General features: G+C 35.2%; 3 protein-coding genes and 1 non-coding gene across 4 annotated transcripts; 2 read left to right on the top strand and 2 right to left on the bottom strand.

Annotated features, from left to right (window-relative positions):
• Positions 1 to 7111: 7111 nt before the first annotated feature.
• TRNAA-UGC (transfer RNA alanine (anticodon UGC)) lies at positions 7112 to 7184 on the bottom strand. The gene has a single exon. It is a non-coding gene; the product is annotated as a tRNA-Ala (tRNA).
• A 1485-nt stretch (positions 7185 to 8669) lies between these two features.
• Positions 8670 to 11347, bottom strand: LOC101247706 (uncharacterized). The gene is made up of 6 exons (XM_010320157.4): positions 10867 to 11347; positions 10694 to 10787; positions 10480 to 10553; positions 9684 to 9740; positions 9111 to 9368; positions 8670 to 9015 (listed from the first exon to the last, which is right to left on the bottom strand). Exons 1-6 carry the CDS (start codon positions 10960 to 10962, stop codon positions 8938 to 8940), a joined length of 657 nt encoding a protein of 218 aa, XP_010318459.1. The 5' UTR covers positions 10963 to 11347; the 3' UTR covers positions 8670 to 8937.
• Positions 11348 to 14984: 3637 nt separating this feature from the next.
• LOC101247997 (auxin-responsive protein SAUR15) lies at positions 14985 to 15329 on the top strand. The gene has a single exon (XM_004235485.5). The coding sequence runs from the start codon at positions 14985 to 14987 to the stop codon at positions 15327 to 15329; it is 345 nt and encodes a 114-aa protein (XP_004235533.1).
• A 986-nt stretch (positions 15330 to 16315) lies between these two features.
• On the top strand, positions 16316 to 17168 carry LOC101248279 (17.4 kDa class III heat shock protein). The gene is made up of 2 exons (XM_004235486.5): positions 16316 to 16745; positions 16814 to 17168. Exons 1-2 carry the CDS (start codon positions 16569 to 16571, stop codon positions 17069 to 17071), a joined length of 435 nt encoding a protein of 144 aa, XP_004235534.1. The 5' UTR covers positions 16316 to 16568; the 3' UTR covers positions 17072 to 17168.
• Positions 17169 to 17363: the final 195 nt, after the last annotated feature.

Here is a 17363-nt window from a genome sequence, read left to right as displayed (position 1 = left end):
TCAACTCATATTGCAAAGAATTAAGTAGTGTGTAGTTTAGTTAATTAGTTGCCTGACATTAAGCAATATGAATGCAGAAATTCCACCAATTTATGCCAAAGCGCGTATTATTTGGCTGATTTACTCATCACACAAGTAATTCATGTATTTGTGCTTAGCTGTACACGGCATAATACTAATCACTTATGCTAAATAGTTACTTACTATTAATTAATAATATGTCGAGGAAATTGTTTTTTATGTCAACTGAAATGATCTTTCAAACGCTCTTTAATTTTATTTATAATTTTTTTAAAAAAATAATTATATATTAGTTTATCATTCGGAGTTGCATCAAGGCAAAGCCCGGTTATTTTTTTTATTAAACACAATACTTTATTAACAAATTTATTTAATGTGTATGAATTATTTTCAGTTAGACCCTACTAAGTAAAATCATTACACACAATCTCAGATATTGGTTTCATACTAATCTTTTTTCATTACATAAGTATTTCATTTTAAGTGATTTATCTTTCAAGTGATTTATCTGCAGAAATAAAATTATTAAAAATAAAGAAAGGCAAACATAGTCAAACACAAAGTTAGGTGAAGGTTTATGAATTTATAGTTTTTTCGTAGATTTTATATTTGTGCTAATAAAATTAATTAGTTATATATATTGTTGAATGCCTTGAATCGGACCCGCTACAAACAGAAAGGACGGGGGTCTCGCCCCCCTGGGGGTCCGGGGGGGCGGAGACGCCCCCGGCCCGACGGTATACAATGTTGTTGTATTGGGCCCTTAATTTTCTGTTGATTCTGTATGTTGGGCCCAAGCCTGTCAGGGCGTAGCTTAGCACTATATATAGACGCTATGGGAAACCCTATTCTGTAATTCTGTTTTTGCCTCTCCATAATAAAACTGCTCCCTCTCTTCCCGTGGACGTAGCCAATTTATTGGTGAACCACGTAAATCTGTTGTCTTGTTTTTTCGCGTTTATATTTTCTCGTATTATCTCAAATTCCGCACAACAAATTGGTATCAGAGCCTCTCGGTTAATCGGTGTTCTTGGAGAATTCGAGATGTCTGCTTTGAACGTGAAAATCGACAAATTCACAGGGAGGAACAGTTTCAGTTTATGGCAGATCAAGATGCGGGCCTTGTTGAAACAGCAAGGCTTCTGGGCGCCGTTGTCGAAAGACAAGAACGCCGTCGTTACTCCTGAGATGGCGATTCTGGAGGAAAAGGCGCACTCGACGATCATGCTGTGTCTCGCGGATGATGTCATCACGGAGGTCTCGGATGAAGAGACTGCTGCTGGTCTGTGGTTGAAGCTGGAGAGTTTGTACATGACAAAATCTCTAACCAACAAGCTGCTTCTGAAACAACGTCTATTCGGTTTACGAATGGCTGAAGGTACACAACTCAGGGAACACTTAGAGCAATTGAATACTTTGCTATTAGAATTGCGTAATATCGATGTGAAGATCGAGGATGAAGATGCTGCCCTGATTTTGTTAGTATCTCTCCCAATGTCGTTTGAGAATTTTGTTCAATCGTTCATTGTTGGGAAAGATACTGTGTCACTGGAAGAAGTCAGATCGGCCCTTCATAGCAGGGAATTACGGCATAAGGCTAACGGCACAAGTACGGACATACAGCCTTCCGGTCTGTTCACCAGTAGCGGAAAGGGAAGGAAAAACGGCGGAAAGAAAAATAAGCCGATGTCGAAGGGTGCAAAGCCGGATGATGTTTGTAATTACTGCAAGGAGAAGGGACATTGGAAATTTGATTGTCCGAAGAAGAAGAAGCAATCGGAAAAACAATCAGTGTCTGCTGCTGTTGCTGAAGAAGACACCAATTCTGAAGAAGATATTGCCCTAGTTGCGGATGAGCACACTCATTATTCAGATGTGTGGGTTCTTGATTCTGGGGCATCCTATCACATCTGTCCTAGGAGAGAGTGGTTCACGACTTATGAGCAGGTAGACGGAGGCAGCATCTCGATGGCCAACAGTTCTGTCTGCAAGGTGGTTGGGACAGGCTCGATCAAGATAAGGACACATGATGGTAGCTTCTGCACATTGAACGAGGTCAGGCACGTTCCATTGATGACGAAAAATCTGATATCTCTCAGTCTTTTGGACAGCAAGGGATTCAGCTGGTCGGGAAAAGATGGAGTCTTGCGGGTCTGGAAGGGTTCAAATTTGATTCTGAAAGGTGTCATGCGTGGTACTTTGTATTTTCTACAAGGTTCCACGGTTACAGGTTCAGCCCATGTTGCATCGTCAGAATTTCACCAGAAGGATATGACTAAGTTATGGCACATGAGACTTGGTCATATGGGTGAAAGAGGGATGCAAATTCTGTCAAAGGAGGATTTACTTGCTGGTCATAAGGTTAAGAGCCTAGAGTTTTGTGAACATTGTGTTTTTGGAAAACTACATCGCAACAAGTTTCCAAAGGCCATTCATAGAACAAAAGGCACACTTGATTATATCCATTCTGATTGCTGGGGTCCATGCCGTGTTGAGTCTTTGGGAGGCTGCAGATTTTTTGTGTCCATTATTGATGACTACTCAAGGATGACTTGGGTGTACATGATGAAGCATAAAAGTGAAGCCTTCCAGAAGTTCAAGGAGTGGAAAATTTTGATGGAAAATCAAACAGGGAAGAAGATCAAGAGGTTGCGAACTGATAATGGGCTGGAATTCTGTTGGTCTGAATTTGATCAATTCTGTAAGGATGAAGGGATTGCTCGACATCGTACAGTCAGAAATACACCACAGCAGAACGGTGTAGCTGAGCGGATGAATCAAACACTTCTGGAGAGAGCAAGGTGCATGCTCTCTAATGCTGGGCTAGATAGAAGATTCTGGGCAGAAGCGGTTAGTACAGCTTGCTACTTGATTAACCGCGGACCACATACAGGCATACAGTGCAAGACACCTATGCAGATGTGGTCAGGAAAAGCTGCTGATTATTCAAATCTGAAAGCTTTTGGTTGTACGGCTTACTATCACGTCAGTGAAGGTAAGTTAGAACCAAGAGCTAAAAAGGGAGTATTTGTGGGCTACGGAGATGGAGTGAAAGGTTTCAGAATCTGGTCTCCAGCAGAAAAGAGGGTTATTATGAGCAGGAACGTTGTCTTTGATGAAAGTCCTCTGCTTAGAACCATTGTGAAGCCTACAACTACGTCAGAAACTGGGAGTCTTGACAAACAGGTGGAGTTTCAAGTCATTCAGAACGAGAGCGATTTAAAGGAACCTGAAGAGGAGGATCAAGAGCCACAGACTGAAACTGATATTCCAGAATCTATGCCATCAGATATCCATCAGAGTATAGCTCAAGATCGGCCAAGGAGGGTTGGAGTTCGGCCACCTACGAGGTATGGTTTTGAGGACATGGTGGGTTATGCACTGCAGGTTGCTGAAGAGGTAGATACATCTGAGCCGTCTACTTACAAAGAAGCCATTTTAAGTTCTGATTCTGAAAAATGGTTTGCCGCTATGGGAGATGAGATGGAGTCCCTACACAAGAATCAGACATGGGATCTGGTCATACAGCCTTCGGGGAGAAAGATTATTACTTGCAAATGGGTTTTCAAGAAGAAGGAAGGGATATCACCAGCAGAAGGAGTCAAGTATAAAGCCAGGGTTGTTGCCAGAGGTTTCAACCAAAGAGAGGGAGTGGACTACAATGAGATCTTCTCACCAGTGGTCAGACATACTTCCATCCGAGTGTTACTAGCGATAGTTGCACATCAGAATCTGGAGCTTGAACAACTTGATGTGAAGACAGCGTTTCTACATGGAGAGTTGGAGGAAGAGATATACATGACTCAGCCGGATGGTTTCCAAGTTCCAGGGAAGGAAAATCACGTCTGCAAGTTGAAGAAGTCCTTATATGGACTTAAGCAGTCTCCAAGGCAGTGGTATAAAAGGTTTGACAGCTATATGGTGAAGTTGGGCTATACTCGGAGCTCATATGATTGTTGTGTCTACTACAATAGGCTCAATGATGATTCATTCATCTATCTGGTGCTTTATGTAGATGATATGTTGATAGCTGCAAAGAAGAAGTATGACATTCAGAAGCTGAAGGGTTTACTTAGTGCTGAGTTTGAGATGAAGGATCTGGGAGCCGCTCGGAAGATTTTAGGGATGGAGATCATTAGAGACAGAGAGAGAAGGAAACTTTTCTTGTCACAGAGAAGCTATATTCAGAAGGTCTTGGCGAGGTTTGGCATGTCTTCATCTAAGCCCATTGATACCCCCAGTGCTGCCAATATCCATCTCACTGCCATGTTCGCTCCACAGTCAGAAGAAGAGAAGAAGTATATGTCACGAGTCCCTTATGCCAGTGCCGTAGGAAGTTTGATGTATGCTATGGTCTGTACAAGGCCAGATTTAGCACATGCAGTCAGTGTAGTGAGCAGACTCATGGGACAACCAGGGAGAGAACATTGGCAGGCTGTGAAGAGAATTTTCCGGTACCTTAGAGGTACATCTGACGTTGGTCTCATTTATGGAGGTGATACTCAGTGCTTGGTTACTGGCTATTCTGATTCAGACTATGCTGGAGATGTTGACACAAGAAGATCGATGACTGGCTATGTGTTTACCCTTGGAGGATCTGTCGTCAGTTGGAAGGCAACTTTGCAACCTACAGTGACTTTGTCTACTACGGAAGCGGAGTACATGGCCTTGACAGAGGCTGCAAAAGAAGGGATTTGGTTGAAAGGGCTGGTTAGTGATCTTGGTCTGCATCATGATCAGGCTACGGTGTATTGTGACAGTTTGAGCGCAATTTGTCTAGCCAAGGATCAAGTCCATCATGAGAGAACCAAGCATATTGACGTAAGGTATCATTTTCTAAGAAGTGAGAAGAGAATCAAGGTGAAGAAAGTAGGAACTGCTGATAATCCTGCTGATATGTTCACAAAGCCGGTTCCACAGAGCAAGTTTCAACACTGTTTGGACTTGCTCAACATCAGAAGCTGTTAATTGCCCTGCGGGGCAACTCTGAGGAAGAGGGGGAGGCTTGGCACTATCATAGTGCGTCTGAAGAATCTGTTCGGAGAATTCAAGTCAAGGTGGAGATTTGTTGAATGCCTTGAATCGGACCCGCTACAAACAGAAAGGACGGGGGTCTTAATTTTCTGTTGATTCTGTATGTTGGGCCCAAGCCTGTCAGGGCGTAGCTTAGCACTATATATAGACGCTATGGGAAACCCTATTCTGTAATTCTGTTTTTGCCTCTCCATAATAAAACTGCTCCCTCTCTTCCCGTGGACGTAGCCAATTTATTGGTGAACCACGTAAATCTGTTGTCTTGTTTTTTCGCGTTTATATTTTCTCGTATTATCTCAAATTCCGCACAACATATATATATATATATATTAATTTATGAATCCCTAACAAAATTGATCGACAGCTATTAAGAAATTTAAAACCTCAAACTCTTAATTTTGATTTCGCCTCTAAACACAATATTCATTTCAAATATTATAATAAGGAGATAGTTATATGAAAAAACACATCATATTTCATATATATAGCTATATAATAAGGAGATAGTTACATGAAAAAACACATCATATTTCATATATATAGCTATAGAGAATAGCAGAAAAAAATATAATTGGGAACATAATGCTAGCCAAAGATCATTAACTAAGATCGTAAGATTCAACTGAAGAAGATGAAGTTATAAAAAAGAACTTGTTTATGGAAGAAGATTATTTGATTTGGATTGTTCTTAGGTTCTTGGGTTGTTTACAAATGACTAAAATCAACAGTATTTATTTTTGTTTAGGAATGATTTTAGATACCAAGGATCTAGACTATTCTAATCTTTTCTACAAATATATTCCTTAAATATCTAATACTCTAGACTATCTAGATTTTTTTTAAGTAGATATATTAAATATGTTTACTCTAAAAATTCTACTAAATATGTAAAATATGTTTTGTACCTCCAAAAAGTTAACTTTCATTTTTCAGAATAGCAACACACGATTAGATACTTATAAGTTACTATACCAAACATGTAAAGCTAGTTAACAGTAGTATTAATTTTTTTTTAAATGGATTGCATGTCATCACCACCTTATTAATTAAGCCTAACTTGGGAGAACAACCATTTTTAATCTTTTAGCAAAAATAGCAATGTTAAAAAGTAATGGTAGGAATACTTTTTCTTAATGGTGCAATTTTCAAATTACAATACTAGCTTTTTCTTGATTGATGTACATTTTAGTTCTTGCTTTTTGTTTATTCCTAAGGAGTAAAGCAGTACAGCCGTAGGTATTTATATATATGAAAAGGCAATTAACAAAATGGCTTGCGATAGAATAAAAGCTAACAGATTTCTAAACTTGTTGGGTTTTTTTCTTCAGGTACCTTAACTATGTCATTTTTCTATTGATCATTGAACCACACATAATTTGTTTCTTTAAAACACTGTTGGTTGATTTTGATCTGCTTTTCTATTGTAAATGCCTTCAATTGTGTTCGAATTATAATAATTTTGATTAAATGAATAAAGACAAAGCGTGTTAGTCTCATTTGTTTTCTAATGTGTTCAAATGACTTAAGTAAAATATAATTATTCTCGAACATTTTCACTATCAATTGGACTAATGAGTTGTGGAACAACATATGTATCCTCTATCAATATCCTTCACAAACCTGGTTCCACATCAGATATCGATGTTTGTTTAAACGGAACAAATTATGGGGGTTGAATGATTCAATAGGAAAATGACGTAGTTGAGTTACCTGAGAGAAAAAACCCAACAAATTTAGCGATATGCTTATGTATTTGACCTTTTATATATGTTTTACACGGATTTTGATTTTGCTAAAGGAAATAAAATGTGTATTGAAGTCATGAACCTAGTTCAATAAATAAAGAATAATTTTAATTAGCCAAAACTGGATAAGTGAATTTGGATATAGGTATATATAGCATGGTGAAGTTGATATGATTTTTGTCAGATAGTGAGGTTGATGAGAACCTAGTAGAGTAGTCAAGAGCATGAATAAACCACTCTATATTTATGGAATAAATTACGAGTAAGTAAATCATCAAACATTTCAACAAAAGCAGATTAAAAAAAAACATTGGAGATGCGGGGGATCGAACCCCGTGCCTCTCGCATGCAAAGCGAGCGCTCTACCATTTGAGCTACATCCCCTCTTTCTAATTTTCATAACATTTTAATATATCTTCATGATCCTTTTATTTTTTCGGTTCATGTAATTAATCAATAGAATAAATTTGTGCTACTCAGTCATTATCACATGATCAAAATTTTCATCACATCAATAGATAATTAAATATCAGTATTTAATCATTGATTAATTTGGTAAGTCTAATTAACCTACAAACACCAAAAATTAAAATACTACTATTGACACACATTAGATAAATAAATCTATACGACATGTTACACGATTTTACACGTTGTCAACTAACAAATCAATAATTTATTTTTTTCAACCAAAAATATGAAATAAAAAAATATTAAATGACTCATAAATTAGTTCTAAACAAAACCAACTTGGACTAGTTATTTAAAAATAAAATAATTGTTGTACGAGTGGGATCAATCATTTGCTAGATTACATAATAGCATCCATCTAATCTAATACTACTCACATCAAACGCCTCACAACCTAATAATCCTTCGGTTGAAAAAAAGTAATCAGGGGCACAAAAGAACAAATAAAGTTAATGCTATTATTAGAGCCTCATAATCTATACGAGTGCAAGTTGTGCAGAAGCACCTTTTTTTTTTGTGTGTGTGTATGTTTTCCTAATTGATAGCATTAGATTTAGCGCTTAATTAGTTTTGTTTTACGAGTTGAAAGGTAAAAAAAATTAATTTTGTTTTACGAATTGAAAAAGATAAAGGACTTCCTTTTTTTATCAAAGCCAACTTTATTCATAAAATTCAAACCTATCTTTTTGATTAAGATCGCTTCACCATAACCAGCAGCCTTCTCTTATTAGCATATGCTTGCACAAGTTGCTAATTATAAAGGCCCGCATGACACAGAATCAAGTTCATTCAACTTTTTGACAAATTGAATTTGGACTTTTATTAAATTTGCCTTTGTCTTTTCAAGTCTCACCTTTAACTAACAAAACACAAGTTGATTTGGGTTGCCCTTTTGGCCACTAGTTGGCCTTTTTACATTTTCTTTTCCTAAAAAATTCTTTTCAAAGTGGGATATGACTATATAATAATAATAATAATAAGTAAGAAAAGCAAGAAGATGAAGAAAGACTTCTAAGGAGATGAAACCTGTACATAAGTATTACTATATGTATGTGAGAGTTGAGACCCATGATTGACGTTTTCTCCTTTTTTTTTTTTGAAGAAAAGGTTGCCAAGTGGATGATAATATAATCGATTTTGGAAGAAATTATATTGTATCCAACAATGGACTTTATGGTGCAAAGACAAGTTATATTGAAATCAATTTAGGAGTAGTTCTTTTATCATTTTCGTTGTTTTGTCTTGAAATACCTAATCACTGTTATTCCACCTGTGCCTAGAGTGAAGTAAATATAATACTATAGTTCTCCTTTCATCGTAAGGCTCGAGCTTAAATGATTTGATTCAATAGCAATACAATATAATTGCTAAAGAATTCAAGATATGAAATACTAAGAATTTATGTCTGGTGAAAACCTTTTGAATCACACTTGGGCAGCTAGAATTACAGTACATTTGTGTTCACAAGACCAAGAAGATCCTGATTTCTGTGAAAAAGAACCTTGGCAACAACTCTTGATCCCTTAAATAGTAACAAACAACAGCCACAAAAGAACTTGGATCAAACCAGGACTAAGCAGCTGCAGCTCTTTTCATTTTCCCTATCTTTTGGGTAAAATAATTGTTGAATTATGATAGAACCTTTTGCATTTTGGCATCTCTCCTCCTAATGCTTCCGTCCACTCTTGGAATTTTTCCTCCAACTTCGTTCTCTTTCATTGCATTTTCCAGAAGTTCCACCTGCCTTCAAGTATTAATAGCGAATATTTTAACTGAATTAGTAACAACACAAATGATAAGTACATTAATGTGTTTTAGCAGAAGGAAACGGGAACCAACCCCTACACAAAATCCTTGGAATTGGCAAGAATCGCCTCTTACACTACTACCCGACTTCATTTCACCTGAACTTCTCTTGTTGGGAAAGGTTAAAAAAGTCTCACTTGAAGATGTAGATGATGTAGTAGAGCACATTGAAGGAGTTCCAGTCCAAGAAGAAGAAGAAGAAGAAGAAGAAGAAAACGTTCCATTATCACTGTTGAACATTTCATTAAACATATCCTGCAATTCCTCAAAGGTTTCTTCTCCCTGATTTTCCTGTCAATTCAAAGAACACCATCTGAACACCACTTAGAGACCTCTATTTTATAAATAAAGTACTACCGTAGTATTTTTATTCACCGAATATAAACAAATTTGCGAAAACATGCCCAAGTGTTTAAGGTCCACCACCTAGACTACTTCAGTTTAACAGAGCCAAGAAAGTGAAATGATGTCAAGTATTGTTCAACAAACGTCTTATATATAGGCACTCTTAGCACCCAGTATAGAAGCATAAATTCCTTCACCTTTTGAGGGGTCTTTCCATTGTAAAATTTAAGAAGATAAAAAAGGGAAAACAAGAGAACTTACATTGGACTTATTTTGGCTCATCATAGCTGCCATTTCATTCAGGAAATCACCCATGCCCTGCACAAGAAAATCCACTTTAAAATTTGTACAAAAAATTTGTCTCATGCAATATACAACTTATCTTTTTTAGGAATAACTGTGGTATCCGTACCAGTTCAAGCAATATCATACAAGTTAAACCAAGTCTTTTGGACAAAGATCAGGATCTAATTATATATCCTCAATTAAATCAACAACATAACACTCAATATAGTCCCACAAGTGACGTCTGCATCTCCAAAGGGTAGAGTGTGTGCAAACCATACCCCTACGCCTTACCTTGGCAGGTCGAGAGGACGTTCCAATAGACTTCTGGCCCAAGGAAAGCAAAAACACAACAATTTTATGGAGACACAATAGAATAACTGGTACATAATTAGAAGAAACCAATACTTCCATGTTCAGCTCTCTTAAAGTAGAATCATATCCTTATCCCCTGGCGTAACAGTGAATCTATGACTTACCTAAAGGATAAAAAAGATCACTTTTTTCTTCAATGTTTCAAAACTCCATACTTGATTAACACTAATACTTGGAAATATTCTCATAGTGAGCCCATTTCTTGAGATTCAACATGAACACCATTCTTGGCGCTCTCAAAGTGTGTAAAAACAAATGGAACAACTCTCATGACACAACATTCCTTGTGTATCAATGAAGTCATAAAATTAAACCTCACCCAAGTATTAGCGTAGATTTTGCGACATGATTTAGAACTTTCAACATGAGAGTATACATAAAAGAACAGGGTTATTACATTTTCGTCGTCATCATCACCAGAGTCATAAACTCCTACATCGTACAAAAACTTTTTGTTTGCATCCGATAACACTGCAAACAATTGAATGTATTAATACATTTCTAATTCACAGAGTTCATTTTTACTTTAGCAGGACAATATATTACAATGAACAAATCATTAAATATGTACGGCGCAATTATGTTAACTAAAAAGAACACCAAATAATTACCAGAATATGCTTCTTGAATTGCCTGAAATTGCTTCTTTGCTTCATCTACAAACTTCAAATTCCCCGATGCTGAACAGCGATCTGGGTGCCATTTCTATAGATACAAAAACACAAATTTAAGCTAAAATGACTCTGTTTCATGATCAAGATTCAATATTTTTTCAAATTCTGACCAGTGCAAGCTTCTTATAGGCATTCCTAAGTTCTGTGTCAGTGCATTCCTTCTTCAACCCCAAAACTGCATAATAATCATTGCTTTTGTCTTCCATAACTTCAATACCACCAAAAAACGATCAAGAAAAACTTAACACCCCAGAATTTTTCCTGTCTTGTCGACAAATTAAATACAAATCTCCAGCAAACTTTAATACAAAAAGTGATTAGATTTTTTTTTCTTTGTTCAAAGAATTTAAAACTCTAGAGAGATAGAGTAGAGAGATGAACAACCCTCCCTCAAAAGAAGTCTCCAGAAACGGGCCTTCCATTAATACATTGGCTGGGCTTTCCTCCCAACTACGGAAGTCCCTTAGATTAGGGATGAACGGCTTAGATTCAGTGACGGTACGAGATATTTGTGAGTTATTGTATCCAGAAGCTTCTTTGATCTCTCGCCCTTTTCGCATATTATTATTATTAATTAATTAAAAGTGTTTTAAGGATGAGAAACGTTTGTTTTTTATAATTGTGTGGGCAAGTGGGACCTACACCAAAAAGGTAAGGACCCACTTATTGCAAATTGGGCAACGGCGTTCCAACTGAGCCATTGCAAGTTGTATTTAATAAAGTTGCAACTTGGGCTTCTGGAAAATTCATAAAGGCAGGCAAGTAGGAGAGAACAGTGTTCTAGATTAGAGACGCAAATAACACATTAATAATTTATGTTTATGACTCTGGATAAAAGACGATCGATCGATATAAATAAAACTTGGATAAGGACAAGTGAGAAGACTAGAAGCGGAATTCATTGCACACTCCAGACACCTTGCATGTGTAACGCAATTTGCACGTACGACATGATTTCATCTTAATATTGCCTTGTTTAATTATATAAGAATTATTTGTGTAATGCATATTATGATATGGCAAACGTATATGACTTTATATTCACCATATTCAACGTGGATTAGCTGCGTACCATATCAGATTATCACGTATAAATTACGATAAAAACGTAAGACTTCATTTATATTTGATGCGTCATCACAAATTTTTTATAGACTAGAATCAGATATAACTTGCTTGAAAAGCATGCAATTTGTCAAACTTTTATTGTAAGAGCAGACATGTATATTTTTTCAAATATGCTTAAACAACGACGAAAATTGGCTATAAACTTTTTTTCAATAACCACTTTAATTTTTAAAATTAAAATTTGTGTCTAATTAAATATGAGACATAAATTGAAATTGATTGAAAGCATTCACTAGATGGGGCATAATTTATCCGACAATATGAAAAGGCTCCTTTTGGCCATATTTGATCTTGATAAATATATTTTGGAAAGCAGTGATGCTCTAGCCTCTTCTTTGTGCTCAGTGAAGGAAAAAAATTGTTGGTTTCTACGTGTGGTCCAAAGGTTTTTTTCTACAAAAATCGACCTGCGTTTCGATTTCAGCCACAGGCTCTAGTATTCTCATAAATATCGTTCCTAATTAACAAGTACCATGCAATGCCAATCTTTTCTAGAATTTTCCAATAAGCATCTATAATTTTCATTTATTTATTTTTTACATAAATCTAGTTCACAAAAAGTGTCTTAGGATTGTTTTGCATCAATTGACAAGCTCGACAAATTGTGTGATAGTAGTGGAAGAGGTACCCGGGAAACTAGAAGAGTATATCCTAATGATATACATATTACTAGTGTATTACACTTAATTACAATAAAAGGTTTGATAAGAGGAAGTCTTGATTATGCATACTTAACATGGCTATGTATTAATATTGTTACCTCAATTCCTCAACATTCAGGCCCTCTATTTGGACTTGTTTAAAATGAATTTGGGCTTACACTTGCAGCATGACTCATCCTCCTTAGATTAGAGATGGATTTGGACTTCTTTGAGCCCGTGATATATATAACACATTACAATGTCTAAGGACACCATATTCCGGGCCTAATTTTTAGACCCTCCGATAGGGGAAATTTTCGTATATAAACTCTCAAAAATAATTTAATTATGCTTCATAACTATAGTTTGCTAATTACAATTCGTAATTATATGTTAGAGGAAGGAGAGAGACGAGTAATATTGGGAGAGGGAGGAGAGCGACGAGTAAGAGAGGGCAGAGAGTGGAGAGAAATGAATTGTGTATATATGTAACTGGTGTACATATGTATTTGTATATTTGGCGAACAGATTGAGAGAGGGAGTAGAGAGTGGACAGAGACGAACTGTATATGTATAACTGTCACATAATTGTGTATATGTAACAGGGAGAGGGAGTAGAGAGGGCAAAGAGTAGAGAGAGACTAATTTTGTGTGCATATATACATTTGTATGTATAAGTGACACAATTACAACTAAAATTAAGTTGCAACTCGTAATTAATTTAAATATAGCTGTGTTAGATAATTAACTAATATATGTTTTATGGAGTATTACAGTATCTAAGTGTTTATATATTTATGAATTTTGATATCCCTACGATGAACTACATGCTCCCTCCCGTCGTTATTATATAATATCTTTAGTTTTTAAATTGAGTCCAGAATAATTGATTTCTTATCTAATTAAGAAATTATGTTATGTTTCAAATTTATCTTCATTTGAAGAAGTCAATTTTTACATCACCAAAAATTGCATTAAATTGGTAAGAGTATAGAGTACTCTTTTTGTCGGTCTACAGGCATGTGAATTCAAAAATGAACTAGTAATAAAGAATGAAAAGAAATATATAATATGAATTAAACGGAATATAGAATTATTTCACTTATACTTATGTAATATCGAGGCCGGGCCCATTTGAGCATCGATCACTGGTTACTGATTAACTGACGTGACTTGTCAACATGACAATAATAAATTAGAGGTTTCAAATATTCAAAGTTGAGGATATTGTATTAATTTAAGTTATATTCTCACTATGCACCAACCGGTATAAATACGATCTAAACAAAATCTAAAATTATAGGGAATATTTGCCTATTATATTATTTATACTTTTCTATTTTTTATTATTTGATATTTAAATGTTTTATGAATTTAAGTCAGCTATGGTCGTTTAGGAAATCATAAGCCGGCTGGCATCCTCAACGAGCACAGTTGGAATCTAATTAATCAACCAAATTTCTTAACCGCACACATAAGATGGCTTATAATTTCTTTTTCAATATTACACTCGCATCCAAAATATCTATAGAAAGCAATATAAAACATAGCATATTGATATAAATCAAATAGCAATCTGAAACATTGTACATCAATTTTCAAGAGTCTAACTTAGATCAGTACATGACTATGAGAACATTTTTTTTTTACAAAAAAGAACAATTTATTTTATGAAAATGAAAATACAAATGGGTAAAATGCTTTTCACATGGGCATCTTACCATGACGGCGACTAACACCTGAATTTGATAGAATCCAATAATTTCTTGTCTAATTTTGTTTTTTGTAATTTTTTGAATCAAAATATGTATGATAATTAAATTTAGAGCCTGATTATTAACAAATAAGTCGATGTGTTAGAATATAAAATGTTACACTTAAATATCATCATTTAAATAACCGGTTTGTTCCTCATCCAGCATTATGTGTGGAGCTCGATCGGGTAGTCCAAAACACTTACTACATCCAGAAATATAAAGAAAACGAAGATGTTGAGATGTCTTATTCAGAAAAGATAAACATAACAAGGTACGTAAGCTAGACGTAATAAAAATAAAATATTGTTCAGAAGATACTATTTAAAAAATAAAAGATGAAAAGTATTTGTCGAAATGATAATACTATCAACATGGACGTCGTCATAGTAAATGTTATGTAATTGGTTCTATACTAGACTTTGGAGTAAATACAGTACTGATACATCAATTTTGTGTTTACGGCATTCCGTTTGTTCCCATAATTCTATCTAGTTGCGACTACAATAATCTGATAATTTAATTACCCAGCCAATAATGTAATTAATTAGTGTCGTTATCCCTACAGCTAAAACGTCATTAGTCCTTTACCTAATATAATGAAGCCCACAAGGTACTGGCACTTTGCACGGCCTGGTACGAAGTTATACTAACAACACGAGAAAGTGATCTGAATTAATCGAACCAGTTGATTCCGAATACTTGATGGGCGTTAAAGCAAGCAAATTGAGCAAGCTGATTGGGATCGGAATGGTTGGGAAGCGGCTAAAACTCAGTGGAGCTGCCGTTATGACACCTAGAGGTTATGTTCCTGTTGCCGTTGGAGTAAACCTTAATGAATCGAAACGATTTATGGTACACACAACGGCTCTCTACGATGCTGAATTTTTGGAGATGTTGTCACGATCCGCTGAAGAATATGGATTTCACAATCAAGGTATTTTGAGAATTCCTTATGAGACTAATGCTTTTGAGGAACGTATGTTTAATGCCACTACTTGTGCTGGTGGGAGCAATCGAGTTACTCCAAAAATCAGGGCATCGGATTAACCGTTATTATGCGGTGTCAAATCAAAGTACGTACATGTTATGTAGTAGTATTTATGATTCAATCCTCTGTATTCACAGAAGAACTTTGTATATTATTATGATTATTATTCCCTGCTGAGATGGATTGTAATCTATATTTACATGTTGGTGTAATATTTTAAAACTTTGGATGGTTTTTGCTTTGATCATTTTACAAATGTATAGATATGGAAAAAAATATATAAACAAAAAAGTTTATATTTTACTTTTATATTAATTATTTATTTTTTTATAATGTTTTTCGAAACTTAAAACCATACATCAATCAGTATAAGTATTAATTATGATAATTATTATATGAAAATTATGATCTACCCATTGAATTATTTTCTTATGTCATTAAACTGCCATCAACTCGGGAGTATTATAAATCCGTCGGTCATAATTGAGAAAAAAAAACAGATTCTTCTTCCCTCCAATAATTTCACCTCGATTTAATTAAGCTGATACAACTGCAACTTGTCAAAACGATGGCCATTTTGAAATATTAGCATTTTTCATGATGTCACTCCAAAAAAATAGGTCAACTATACTGATTTTTCTAAAAGGACAAGAAATATCATAAATATATAAAGTAGGTTTTCAAAATTTAGATACCTTGATACATGGGACAAATCAAGATGTTCAACGAGCGTCTCTTGACTCGTGAAAGGAGAGTTAATTAGTGACGAAGTTAGAAATTATAATTAAGAATATTTAAAATTTAATAGATATGTATCTATGAAAAATTGTATTTAATCATGATCTTTCAATAATTTTATTTTTATTTTGACTTTGGAGCAAATATTAATACGACTAACTTTGAAATACATGTTTAGAGATGACTATGGATTGAGCCACAACCCTTAAGTTATACTCCTGCCATCGTTAAATATTTTTTTATAAATATTATTTTTAACAAATTAAAAAAGAAATTATTAAGATCGAGTTAATGTCTTAAAATTATTGAGAATGACTTTAAATTTAAGTCCAAACATTTAAGGATTATTTTGAGTTTTTCCTGGAGATAAGGGTGCGCCAAATGTCTGTACGTCTGGCCGGTTCGTAAATGTTCTAGATGCTTCGTGTCAAAATAGGAAAGAGCAAGAACGTACTAGAAGTATCTTTCAGCAGAGACCATTTTCCCCAATTTAAATAAGCCTTTTCGTCGAGGATTTTTAGCACTCTTGATGATCCAGTAAGCTGCAAACAATCTTGAAAATGAGCTCTGTTGTGGATGTAGTGAGCCAACTTCTCTTTCCAGAATCCATTGAGAGGCTTGTGAGTCCTTCTAGGTCAAATGAGAGTAGGGGTACCATTCCCGTGGACATTCTGGATACCCCAAAAGAGTACATTTTTTATATGGATGTTCCTGGTTTATCCAAATCTGACATACAGGTCGGTAACATCTTCAATTTTGTCTTCATAATTACATTTTTTGTTTGATTGATTGAAATGTATTACAGGTGAGTGTGGAAGATGAGAAGACGCTGGTGATACGAAGCAACGGGAAGAGGAAGCGCGAGGAGAGTGAAGAAGAGGGATGCAAGTACGTGAGGTTGGAGAGGAATCCACCCCTCAAACTGATGAGGAAGTTCAAGCTGCCCGATTACTGCAATGTTTCTGCTATTACTGCCAAATGCGAGAATGGGGTGTTAACTGTTGTAGTTGAAAAGATGCCTCCACCATCTAAGGCGAAGACTGTTAAAGTTGCAGTTTCATGAATTAAATTATCATAAATCTACATCTCTCTTACTTCAGCTTTTATATATTATTAATTATAAACGGCAATTTTAGTCCCTGGCTAATTTTTTATTTTAATCCTTGTGTTATTTAACTTAGCATTATTAATTTTAATTATATTAAGTGAGTGATTTTAATTCTTCAATTAATAGATCCAAAAAGATTAACAGAGAGTTCATCATCGTTTGAAAAAACAGAAAAAATTTTAGAAAAAAATCATTCGTTGCATAATTTATCGTTTCTTACTGTAAGAGGAAGACTTAAATGTCTATC

The sequence above is a fragment of the Solanum lycopersicum genome, chromosome 3 (assembly GCF_036512215.1).
Source record: "Solanum lycopersicum chromosome 3, SLM_r2.1".
Classification (NCBI taxonomy): domain Eukaryota; kingdom Viridiplantae; phylum Streptophyta; class Magnoliopsida; order Solanales; family Solanaceae; genus Solanum; species Solanum lycopersicum.
Note: the sequence above shows the minus strand (reverse complement) of the source record. Positions and strands in the feature narration are given on the sequence as shown.

Bases quoted from the DNA above. Each gene is read 5' to 3' on its own strand.
- LOC101248279 (XM_004235486.5), top strand. From the start codon at position 16,569: ATGAGCTCTGTTGTGGATGTAGTGAGCCAACTTCTCTTTCCAGAATCC. The intron at 16,746-16,813 runs GTCGGTAACATC...AATGTATTACAG, and splicing joins TATCCAAATCTGACATACAG to GTGAGTGTGGAAGATGAGAA.
- LOC101247997 (XM_004235485.5), top strand. From the start codon at position 14,985: ATGGGCGTTAAAGCAAGCAAATTGAGCAAGCTGATTGGGATCGGAATG.
- LOC101247706 (XM_010320157.4), bottom strand. From the start codon at position 10,962: ATGGAAGACAAAAGCAATGATTATTATGCAGTTTTGGGGTTGAAGAAG. The intron at 9,741-10,479 runs GTAATAACCCTG...TTTCTTGTGCAG, and splicing joins GTGATGATGACGACGAAAAT to GGCATGGGTGATTTCCTGAA. The intron at 9,369-9,683 runs GTAAGTTCTCTT...TTGAATTGACAG, and splicing joins TGAGCCAAAATAAGTCCAAT to GAAAATCAGGGAGAAGAAAC.